This window comes from Centruroides sculpturatus, unplaced genomic scaffold, assembly GCF_000671375.1.
Source record: "Centruroides sculpturatus isolate CEXI.00-Female unplaced genomic scaffold, Cexi_2.0 scaffold325, whole genome shotgun sequence".
NCBI lineage: Eukaryota > Metazoa > Arthropoda > Arachnida > Scorpiones > Buthidae > Centruroides > Centruroides sculpturatus.
The window spans coordinates 69,785-82,196 of NW_019384556.1; the positions used below are offsets into that span (position 1 = coordinate 69,785).

At 28.8% G+C, this 12,412-nt stretch overlaps 1 protein-coding gene across 1 annotated transcript; it reads left to right on the plus strand.

Annotated features, from left to right (window-relative positions):
* The first annotated feature begins 316 nt into the window (after positions 1–316).
* LOC111623859 (apolipoprotein D-like) lies at positions 317–11,800 on the plus strand. The gene is made up of 5 exons (XM_023366579.1): positions 317–582; positions 1,975–2,102; positions 8,852–8,946; positions 11,341–11,448; positions 11,519–11,800. The coding sequence occupies exons 1-5, from the start codon at positions 421–423 to the stop codon at positions 11,656–11,658; spliced, it is 633 nt and encodes a 210-aa protein (XP_023222347.1). The 5' UTR covers positions 317–420; the 3' UTR covers positions 11,659–11,800.
* Positions 11,801–12,412: the final 612 nt, after the last annotated feature.

The window sequence follows — 12,412 nt, forward strand, 5'->3', positions numbered from 1 at the left end:
TTATAATTCAAAATTTTTCAATAAAAATTGAAAAATATGTACATTTAATTTTATATAAAAAATAAAAACAAATAATACATAAATTAATTATTATATGATCTATGCTTTTATATAAATAATTATAACTTTATAAGAGCTTACAATTATATTTTTGATATAAAAATTTTATATAATAATTAATTATTTTTATTTAAATGACAACTTATGCTTTATTATTCTATATTAAATATTTTGCATACTTCTTATATGCACACTGCATACCTTACTAAGGTTACTTATATAAAATCTTACTTAGTTACAAATAAGGAAATCCGTCTTAACATGGTTGGATTTAAAATATTATCAATCAGATAACTGACCCGACTTACCTGTGACGTAATTAAATAGATCCAGTTCCTTGTTCGGGTTCATCTATAAAAGATGAGAGATTCCAAAAAAGTTTATTTCGAAAGCATCACCATGGAGAAAATTATGTCTGGTTTCATTCTGATTCTTTGTCTTATCAGTTTTGTAAAATGTCAATCATATTTTTCCAGCAGTTGTCCTTCTCCTGCTCCAATAAAAGATTTTAATATCACTGCAGTAAGTATTCAAAATTTATTTTTAATACAATAAAATACTTAAACCATTTTATAAAAATTGACTTAATAAATTTTATAATATAATTTTTAAATTTATTAATTATTATAAAATAAATTTTTCTCTCTCTTCAAATTATTATTTTACAGTTTGTTATTTCTTTAACTCAGTTACTACCTAAGTAATAAAATATCAATATGTAGAAATATATTTTATTAACCAGTAACTCCTGCTCAATCTTTACTGACATTATTCAGACGAAAATATTAGTGATGATCAGTGAGACAAGGCCCCTAAGGAGGTCAGGTTCATGGCTATGCCTTGGTATACTCATGTGTTAATGTGATCCTAAATCTCCTAATTATACAAGTATAAAAGTAATATATTGTTAATATCGGTAAAATGTTAATATAGTATACATAGTAAATGAATATATAAATACATAAATATTTGTTACTACTTATACTATTTTTATTTATTCATTAAGTACTACTTTCTGTTATAAATATATACTTTATACTAATATTAATACTGTTACTCACGTAGTAAATTGAACTAAAATAGTAACAATCAAAAAGTTTATACTTTTTAGTTTAATTATTTGTTAATCATATATATACTCCATCTATATTCGAAACATTCTGGAACTTTAATGAATGGCTAACCACCAAGTTGTTTTCCCTGTCTTGTTATCATGACTTTATTGCAGAAAAATGATTCATTTTATCTCTTTTAACTTGTTATATTATATATATTATATTTGTATGTTTATAAATAATATTAATATCGTATCAATAATAATAATTAAAATACATTATTCTCATTGCTTTATACACGTATATTTGTAATAAACAAAATAAATAAAAATTTATAATTGTTTTAACATTTGAAATGTTTTCTTTAATTTACAATAAAATAAAAAAACTAATAGTTTAAAATAGTATGATTCAGATAAATTTGATTATCATTTAACATCAGGAAATTTGATTTTAACGTTTAAATGTTGATTTACTGTTATTCTTGTATGATTTTCAAGTTAAAGTAAATATATTATTTTTATCTCCTCATTTCATCAGATATCTGATGAGGGAGAGAGATGATGATAATGATCTGACTCAAGTTCAATGTCTGATCAGATCCTTCATTAGACCTTGAACTCGAAACTTCCGCAAAGTTTCAATGTCAGGTCAGGTCAATGACTGGCTCAACATTGACACATCCTGATGAATGGTCCTGAAAGTAATGAGCGGTTATCTTTCCATTACCACACCCATTTTTATGAATTTCAAATATTTGTTAATTATACATATAATTATTTTACGTTTCTATATTAATTTATGACTAGTTTATTTATGGTTAACGAAGTTTTAATTTTGTAAATTATTGTATTTTTAGTTTACAGGAAAATGGTACGAAGTAGAAAGTACTCGATCTATATTCGAAACATTCTGGAATTGCCCAACTACTACAATATCAATTACTGGAGAAGGAACGGAAATCGAAAGAGGAGGATATGTTTCACTGTAAGCTAACATATAATTAAACTTATTTAATATACAAAAAATTATTTTCAAGTATTTTTATTCATTTTTAATATAAAATAGATTTCAGGTGAGATTTAGTTTAGAAGAGAAAAATACTAATGTTATTGAATGTTATTTATTTATTTTTAAGAACTCAACTTCATAGTTTAATTTTTACTTTCCTAGCTGTTATATATACAACAGAAGGGAAAGTATGGCAATCGGTCAAAAAATGGCCCCTACAAGATTTTTACATTTTTGGACTCGATCTTGAAATGTTGAGAAATGGGAAAATAATTGGTTTTTTAATTCTGAACATATGGATGTTAGTGTGTATGGGAGCACGATTTTGTTCTCCCTCTTTGAAGCTTAATAACTCCTGTAGTGTACTTTTCGTCAAAAATTTCTGAAATTTTGCAGGAATGTTTATATATTAGGATTGATGCTATAAAATTTTAGTGCTTAAAAATCAAGGAAAAACATCAAAAGTCTTTATTTTTGTGGTAAAGTCCCGCAGTATCAGAATTTGTTTAAAAAGTGCAGGTTAACTATATTAGGCCACGGTCATCTTCTTTACAAGGAAGAGTTAGTCTTTCTACGGATGATTTTGGATGATATTGTTTATGCTTAGAAGGTGTTGTTCTTGTTTTCCTTTGGAGTTGCTCGAGATCTGTGCGTGTTCAGTGTATAACTCCAAAAGAATAAATGAGTACAAGGATAATCTTCGTATTAATTGCTTTAATAGTATGTTTTGCATTTAGGTGTGTTCTTAGTACTGCATGTAATCTGTTCTGGTATTCGAGTGTTAATATTTGTTTTATCTATGCATGTGCTGTAAATTTAGCCTGTTGGAATCCTAAATATTTGTAAAACTCGCCCTCTTCCATAGATTCGATAATATCTCCACTTTTGATTACAAAGTCTCTTTTCTTCAGAACTCCTTTTTTTAATGTGGAGTGTTTTGCATTTGTCTAGATAAAACTCCATTTGAGTATGTGTGTGTAGTTTGTAAGAGATGATGAAGTTGATTCTGTGTGAATGTGTAAAGTTTGATATTGTCCATGTACATGAAGTGTGATAATGTAAACAGTGTTGTTTTGTTGCGTCTGATATTGTAACCTATATTGCATTTTGTTCAATGTGTTAAAGGATTAAAGGATGTCTGTCTATCTCTTTAATTTTCTCTTTTAGTTTGTAATATCTCTTTTAGTTTTATATGTTGAGCCGTTTCCTTCCATGTCTGTCTCTAATGCAGCTTCCCATTCCTAAACTTCTATTCTGTTAAACCATTTTTTGCTTGGACGACTTCTTTTTATATTTTTTTGTATTCTTTCTTGAATAGTCATTTTACTAATACCGTATATCTCGAGGAGCCTCATATTAAGAGATAAATTTGATAAATATTCATTTTATCTTCTTCTATAGAAGTTAAGGCTTTATGTAGAAACTACAGAAAATATTTTTATTTGAAAAATTATTGTAGTCACATAATTTTATAATTTTTTAAATTAAAATTTTTCCAATTAAAATTTAAAATAAATGAAATAATAACTTTTGAATTTTATATAAAACTTATATATTTGAAGAATTGGGAACAATACACATTATATATAAAGACATAATTATTGGCGTAGCCAGGGAGGGCCCCAATCCTTCGTAATGAAAAGTTAATAAAAATTCTAATAAAAAAAATAATTTAAATGTAAATTTAAATGATTTTTTAATGTAAATTTACCTACTGACTTAGTAAATATATGTTTGTTATAACCTATTATATACTAGTAGCCCGGGACGCCCCCTAGTGGGCGTTGTTTACAAATTTCCATGAAGCACGGTTCCTTTGTCTTTTTTGTTCCTATCAATATGCTGTACAGCTCTGTTAAAGCACAGCCTACAATAAGAACAGCCTAGTCAAATGGGGGAAATCCCATTGTAGTGTTGTGTCCAAACGAAAATATTTTCTCTCGCAAGATGGAGCCACACAACGGACCATAACAACACACACTGATTAAGTTATCCTAGCTACATGCTATCATATATTCGTAAAACAAAACAGTAATTCAAACTTAGGATATNTAATAATTCATATTGTTAATTTAAATAAGAATTAAAATTGGTAATTTGAATGTTTGAAATATGACACACGATAGGGGCGCCTCTAGTGTCGGTTGTCAAACGGTTACGGGACGGACGGACGGAAGGAAGGAAGAACGGACACCTGTTGAATGGGTTATATATATATAGATTTTGATGTTTTTCCTTGATTTTTAAGCACTAAAATTTTATAGCATCAATCCTAATATATGAACATCCCTGCAAAATTTCAGAATTTTTGACGAAAGGAGTTATTAAACGCGAAAATTTATTAAAATGTGTATTGATTCATATTAAATTTAAACTTGGCTTCCCCTTTATGTTAGATTTGGTTACGCTATTAGACACATTTATACATTTAAGATCTATTTATTAATTTCAATTACCGTTAATAGAAAATTTAAATACAGTAGTATTATCAGCTTATAGCTTCTAATTTTACGATTTGTCGTATAATCACTAGAGGCTGTGCGATAAACAATCTAAAAAATAAATAAATATGAAGAATAACTTGTAAATTTCAAATGACTAAAACAACACCTTTTCGCTTACTTTTTAATGCCGATTTTAAATATGTAAGAAAGATAATTGTAAACAATCCATATGGCCTTTGCTGAGTTTGCGACTACAGCATTAGTTGTAACTATTGCCTTCAAATAGTTTATAGTTATTGGAATATTCTTAAATTATCATTGCAGTTTTCACATTGTTTAACAAGCAATTTTCATAAACTTATAATACACATACAGTATATTTAAAACTGTTTTGGTCAAAGAACGTCACCTCCGCGATTGACAAGCATTTCTTACTTCAAATAAACGATACAGAATTTATACAGAGCCCATAAAGAAATGTCGACTCCGCTAGTGTTGTGTTCCGGTTATTTGGAATGGACGTTCAGTAGACTAAACAATTTTTTTAGTATTCAATATTGTACAGATTTTAAATTATATTTTATCCTGAATTTTAATCTTTACAAATACAGAAAATAAAGTAATAAGAATTTATTTTCTTTTTTATTAAATTTTTGATGTACATTAATCTATGAATCTATATAAAATTCTAAAGGACACATAACATAGAATACTTTAATTCGTGAAAGTTTCAAACAATAATACATGTACTACGAAATGGTTTGTTTCTGTCATCTTTTATCATTTAACTTCAATATGAGACAAACCATTCATATTAAAAATGTAAGTATAATAGATTACTTGTAATACACATTTTTCCCCTTATAACTATGGTACGTGTATTAGCTATATAATAAATTATATAGCTATTATAGGCCTATATGATTAAATTCACAAGGTATAAAAAAAGGCTTAAACTGATATATCATATAAATCTTTTATATTTATAATATTTAATTCGAAATGTCGTGACTATCCGTTTTATCCAAGGTAACATCGGTTCACATTACCTAGGATAATCGGGGTTCTACTGTCTGTATTTCAAGATATGCTTAAAAGGCTGCTTTTTTTATTATATATTACTTTTCCAAGATTTTCTTTGTGTTATTGATCCAGGTGATTATTTTAACATTATTCTTAAGATCAACGTGCAGGCCTACTTTTTTATTTCAAAACACCTTTCTGCTCTTCTTTGTTGATTTGACAATCGTAATTTTTCGTAAATTCTGGCAAGTTGAAATTTGTTTTTCTAAAAAGCAGAGCAAGTCTATAATATTTAGATTCACATAACCGCACTCCTTTATTTCCCGAAATATTACATATTTAAATTAGATGATGTTTTTTTTTTTTTTAAACATCATCTAATTTAATGTATATAGTGGTATCTCAGGATACGAAATTAACTCATTCCGAAACTGAGATCGTATCATGAAAATGTCGTAAGGTGAATCATTTTTCCCCAAACGATTACATGCAAAACCAAATAATTCGTTCCAATACGAAAAACACACTCAAATTAAAGCTAAGTAGTACATTAAAAAAATAATAACTATAGTAAGGAAAACACTGAAAAATGCGTTTCGTACTTGTAAATGTATAAATAACCATAATAGAATAATAATTGATTTTTAAAAAATGTAGTTTTATTTGCACTTTACATTTGAGGATAGACGACGGTGGAGGTGTAAACTGATGGCGGAAGAGAGGGAAAAGGGAAATGATACTAAAACTTAACTTATATAACATAATGTAACAATAACATAAAAATAACGTAGATTTTAAAAAAAATTAGTGTTGTTTTATATATTTTTTAAAATTTTTATTCACTGCTTTTTGCTTTCTTTCCTTCACTTCCACCAGCACTTTCACTGGATAGAGGTCGCTTGGTAAAATATCTATCCAAAGAGGTTTGGCTTTGCCTACTTTAATGTTTCTAAAATGACTTTGGCAAATGTCATTACTCCGAGCAGCAATACGGCCAGTGTGAACATTTTCGGGATGTTTCTTTTTAATAAAATCAGTCACTTTCTGATAATACCTCAAGATTTCCTTTATCGAGCGAGATTCTTTTCCGACGAAGCAAACACGCGGACTGAGACCAATGAACAGAAGTGAATAAAAAATGGACTGCGAACTAATGTAACGTCGTGTAGTGAGTTTTTGTTCGTATCGTGGAGCAAAAATATGTTCGAATTTCATGTCGTATCCTGAAAATTTTGTATGCTGGGGCGTTCGAATCCTGAGATACCACTGTAATTTAATGTATAAAGACACATTATGTATGTATTGTCTAATAGAGAAATTTATATTCTTTATTGTAGATGATGTTTTATTTGTAGTAATATAGATAACGTTTTTAATTTTTTTTCGGTTTTTATAGTACTTGTTGTAATAGAGAAAGTAATCAAATCTTTTAAGGATCGCTACTGTATAGGGGAGATCGGGGCAAGATCGGCATGTTAAGCTTTACTTAAATTTTGTGTAATAAATACTGCTGTAAACTGAAAAAAAAGCTTTGCATATTGTCTATTGGAATGTTACCTTACTATAGAATTGGTTAAAATCAGTTTGGAAATAAAAATAATTAAAATAATTACAACTTTACAAGAAGAGAGAAATTGACGAAGTTGCCCCGGGTATTGGGGCAAGATCGGCAACTTCTCTCTTTTTGTAAAGTTGTAATTATTTTAATTATTTTTATTAAAGTTGCCCCTGGTATAGGGGCAACAGTAATGGGGCAAGATAGGCACGTATATAAAATTATGTTATTAACAATGTATAAGTTGGAATTCACTATTAAAACAAAGAAATACAAATCCAACACCCATTTAATATTATTACAACGAAATGCAAGTTCAAAGACATATATACGTGAATAACAAATGCAAACATGTTTTCATTTATCATCTGTTTGATTTTTATCCTTTGCTTCTAATGTGGCTTTATGTTGCCGATCTTACCCCGCTAGTCATGATTTCGAAACATTAAGTACAACCCTGAGAACAGAATGCCAAGCCACGATCTGGCCACGTGAATAAGTTGAAGTTACATCCTTCTAACAGGAAAAGTAACTTTCGTTATCATGCAATTATAACAAAACCTGCCAATTCAATATAAATGGAAAAAATATATTATATGGAATTCAACGAAAATGAAAATTTGCATGATAATTCAACTACGCTTGTTGGAGAACAATAAAAACACTACACTCAACAAGCCACCAATAAAACTCAACTGCCTAACCTATAACCAAAGTCTCCTTTTAATTTGTTTTTTAAAAAAAGCGCTTGACAAACTTGCCCCGCATGCCGAAGTTGCCCCGATCTCCCCTAAACCTGGTTAGCAAATAAATAAATTATACTATATAATGGTATAAAAAATTAGTAAGTTTAATATAATCAAGAGTATCTGACACCTCTAAGGCAAAGATAATTGGGTGCCCCTATATAATGTCTCTATATAAATTATCATACTTACACAGGGGCGGATCTACATAGGGACTAATAGGGCTTAAGCCCTGAACCCCTAAATGTCAAGGGCCCACAAAAATTGAATTATTGTCATAAATTTTTAATACGTTTCATTAACAATGAGTACTTATCGATATAAAGTTTGTCATTCAACACAATTTCATAAACATATTTCAACTCTGATTTTGATGTTATTAAAAACGAATTTTAAAACTTCAATTTAAAGATTTTTAATCTAACAATGGGGCTCCATTGGTCTTCATTAAGCTCTAGACCCCGAAAAACCTAGATTCGCTCCTGTTTTTACACAAACATGGACACACACCAATACATGTGGATATTTTAAAAAACAATACCATTATGAACATTTTGAAAAATTTCTATCAATTAACACTTATGTACAGTACGTTTCTATACATATATGATCATTCCTAATATCTGTATAGGAAGAAGAGTATTAATTTTAAATACAAAAATTATGAAACATTAATTTTTCGGCTTTTACTTCGGCGACGTTTGGAATTAATTCATATACAATTAAAATTAAACAGTATTTTTCTAGAATTAAAAAATCGAAAATATTTAACGATCTATTTTTTCCTTGTATTATTTTCTTTTGTAAGCTGGAGACCCCGTATCTGGCGCTCCTAGGCGATCGCCTAGGTTCGCCTAATGGTAAAATCGGCCTTTTATATACATACATATATATACATACATATATAATAGATAACTAATATGTCTACAATAAATAATTTGTGTTCATTGTTTGCAGGCTTAACAGAAACTTTTACAATAGAATCGTTCGTACTAAACTAAATGCTCCCGATGCTAGAAGACCTGGAAGATTGGAATTTAATTTTCCTGGAAGTAAGTTTATTTTAATGTAGGCTATAAAAATTTATGTTTTCACAAAAAATAATTTAAAAACATTACATGAATTCTGTATACTCAATCAGGGTCAGAAGCCAAGTCATCTATTTTTTCGCAATCCCAATGCATTACTACCCAAGAAATTCGATGAAATTAATAATTTGTAACAAATATTTTTGAAACTTTTTATGTATAGAGCTCGGTCTAAATCTGCTTGTTGATTCCATCTATAGTTGCTCTCGTAATCGATTTATAGCCACAAAACATTTTCTCAAAATTAATATTATATTTGAGTTCACGTCATGAATTCACTTAAGAGTTCATGTCGTAAAGTTTATGTCATCAGAAAATCATTATCATAAACTTCATGATAATAATTTACTGATTCAGGAACATTAGCAAGATAATTATATCAAATATAATAGTGGTTCTCAAAATGTGGTCCAGCTAGTCATTTGTATAAAATGCAATTCAATGTTATTTATCAGAGAAAAGAATATTTTAATGTACTGTGAAATCTCTTACATTTGATTTCTGAATAGACAAAAAAATTTGGTATCCATGTGAAGTGACTTTTACAGGTAAGAAGTGGACACGAAATATACTGTAGGAGGTCCGCACTTCGTCTGTGACTCAGTTTCAGTGTTCCGCGGACCATACTACTGAGAACCGCTAAAAAAATAAAATACAATATAAAATAAAACGAAAATTGCATTTATTGGTCGCACACTCTAAACTTCGGTATTTTCATTTAATAGCTGTGAAATTTAACATTTTATAGATGTGAGATTTTATTATTTATTTAGAATTTTACTTTAATAGGACTCCACATCTTGTTTAAGTAAAATAAAGTCGTAATATCTTCAGATAAAAAGCATATCAGCCATATTATGCTTTGAGTTTCGAAAAAGATAAAACGTTGTATAAACAATAAAAATAAATAAATAATAATAATTGTAATGTGAATGGGAAAGATGCTTCTAAACTTCGAACATGTCAAATGTAGTTTAAAAAATTCTGAAAATTTTACACATTGTGTTTATGCTTCGAGCGCATTTTTTCATTTCACGCGCAGTTCGAACTCCGAAGCAAACTTTTGTCGAATTTTGCGTTCGAACTCTGAAGCGTTCGAAGTTAGAGTCGTTTTAAGTACGAAGTACTACTGTAGATTTAAAATGTATAAATATTATATGTATTATTTTTTTAATTTATTTTTATTTAGTATAATTATTCTGTAGATGTTTTCGAATCAGTAAAATACTATCGTAAGCTCTTAATGTTACATAAGATTACTGAATAACAAAATACACCTCAGAACATCTTTCCGGCAAGATTTTATTGATCGTACAATACAATATTTTATGATCGATGTTTACGTAAGAAAAATTTATATTTACGTCCCAAAAATGCAATATAGTAGAGCATCGATTATCTGACCCCCGATTAACCGTCACATCGGTTAACCGACCGCGTTCTAGTCGGCAAATTCAAATGTCCGCTAGTGATGTGGCGCTACAATATTTGGCTATGTCTTGGCTACTTTAATATTATTTTCGTTAAATTTTTGCGAGTTCTAGATGGCAACATCGACTCGACCATTGAAGGGAAGCCAGTATTTAAAGGAGACTTAATTTTCTAATTATGAGTGGTTGTTTGTCTTGTGAGCAATAAAATAATTTAAAAATAATTTTTAACGATACAATAGCGACGATTATTATTTTTAAAAAAATTGTTAGGCTTAACATCGATGAAAATTCAACGCGAAGTAGGTTAATAGCGATATACTAATATACTAATTACATGGGATATAATAATATACTACATTAATAATGGATTTTTTCATACTTTTCGGTTATCCGACTTTTAATTATCCGACCAACTCCAGTCCCCAATTGAGTCGGATAATCGATGCTCTACTGTATAACATTTTAAACAAAACAATATGTGGGAAAAGTCTACAGTTAGATTTCAAATGCTATCAACGAAACGTTAGAATTAAGTAGGCGTATAGATATTTTGAAGTATTCTTTGAACTTCCAGTGTTCAAAGAATAGAACTGCTTAGCCACTGATGGGTCCCAGAGTCTATTTATAATAAATAAGTTTTAAATAAGACAGCAATTCAGTTTCTTCAATGGTTAACTGACTTTTGATCATATAGGATTGTTTTATTAATAATTTTGTAATGATAATATTAATTTTAATTAATGTAACAGAAGGCATGTGAAAAATAAATAATTTAATAACATTTTAATTAAAATTTATACGTTAAAATTATCAAAAATATCAGCATTTATAAAATTGTTTATTTATTTATTTATTTTAAAAACTAATTTGAATAATAATAAACTATTTTCATTAATTTTATTTTTCTTAATAAATCTTCTTGCAGTTACCCAACCTTTAAAATACGTAATACTAGATACAGATTATGACAATTATGCTTTGGCATGGAGTTGTTACGAATTTGGTCGACTTGGCGGCACACTTGGCCATTTCGGTAATGAGAATATTCGTTAAATTCTTCATTATTTATAATTTTTTTTGTCTAATATTTACTTATTTTACAGAATATATATGGGTGTTGTCAAGACATGTACATACTGATAAGGAAGTAAAACAGAAATTGTATACGGCGTTGGATGATAATGGAATTCGTCGATTTTATATAACCAAAAACAGAATGGATGAGTGTCATAGTAAACCATAATTTGGAAGGATATTTTTATTTTTTAAAACAACAGCTTTTACAAAGAATTCTAATTAACTTAATTCCTCTGTATACGCCTATATTTATTTATTTATTTGTAGTAATTTTAATATAGTTTAGATTTTCTGTCCAATAAAGTTGATTTTTCATGTATAATTTAATTATTTAAATACTGAGTTTTTTATAAGAAAAATGTTTATAATAATATAAAAATGTTGACTAGGTATACGCACTATATTATTTGTTATTAAGGGAAAATCTGGGTTCTCATCCGCTCTGAAACCAGAAGCGCCCACACATTGCGGCATTTAGGACACATGCCATCCCTTTCCATCTGGGATACCCTTTTCCTAATCACCAAAGGATCCCAAATTTCATTATTAACATTATTGACAAACAATAGAAAGTTCACGATTTTTACCTATTCTGCAAATATAAAAGAAACTAATGAACGATATTTATCTATTGTTCCATGCAACTTCATCGTATGTTGATCAACACTTGGTCTTGAAAATCAGGAATGTTCTTTGTTTTTAAGGCCAAGTTAGCTCCAAGTTGCAACGAAAGCCATCTGTGGGAGCGTTGCTTCGACCTTAAATCATAGTTTGCTGCGACTTGCATAATGTATGATGCCCCTTTTTCTATAGTCATGAGGGTGCCCCACAGACAATAGAAAAGACGTTTCGACTTGAATAATGTATGATGGCCACCTTGGCCATCATACATTATGCAAGCCGAAACGTCTGAAACGCAG

What these genes read in the sequence shown, in the direction of transcription:
- LOC111623859 (XM_023366579.1), top strand. Translation starts at nt 421, where the DNA reads ATGAGAGATTCCAAAAAAGTTTATTTCGAAAGCATCACCATGGAGAAA. An exon ending in AGAGGAGGATATGTTTCACT is followed by an intron (nt 2,103 to 8,851) that starts GTAAGCTAACAT and finishes CATTGTTTGCAG; the next exon opens with GCTTAACAGAAACTTTTACA. An exon ending in GGAATTTAATTTTCCTGGAA is followed by an intron (nt 8,947 to 11,340) that starts GTAAGTTTATTT and finishes ATCTTCTTGCAG; the next exon opens with TTACCCAACCTTTAAAATAC.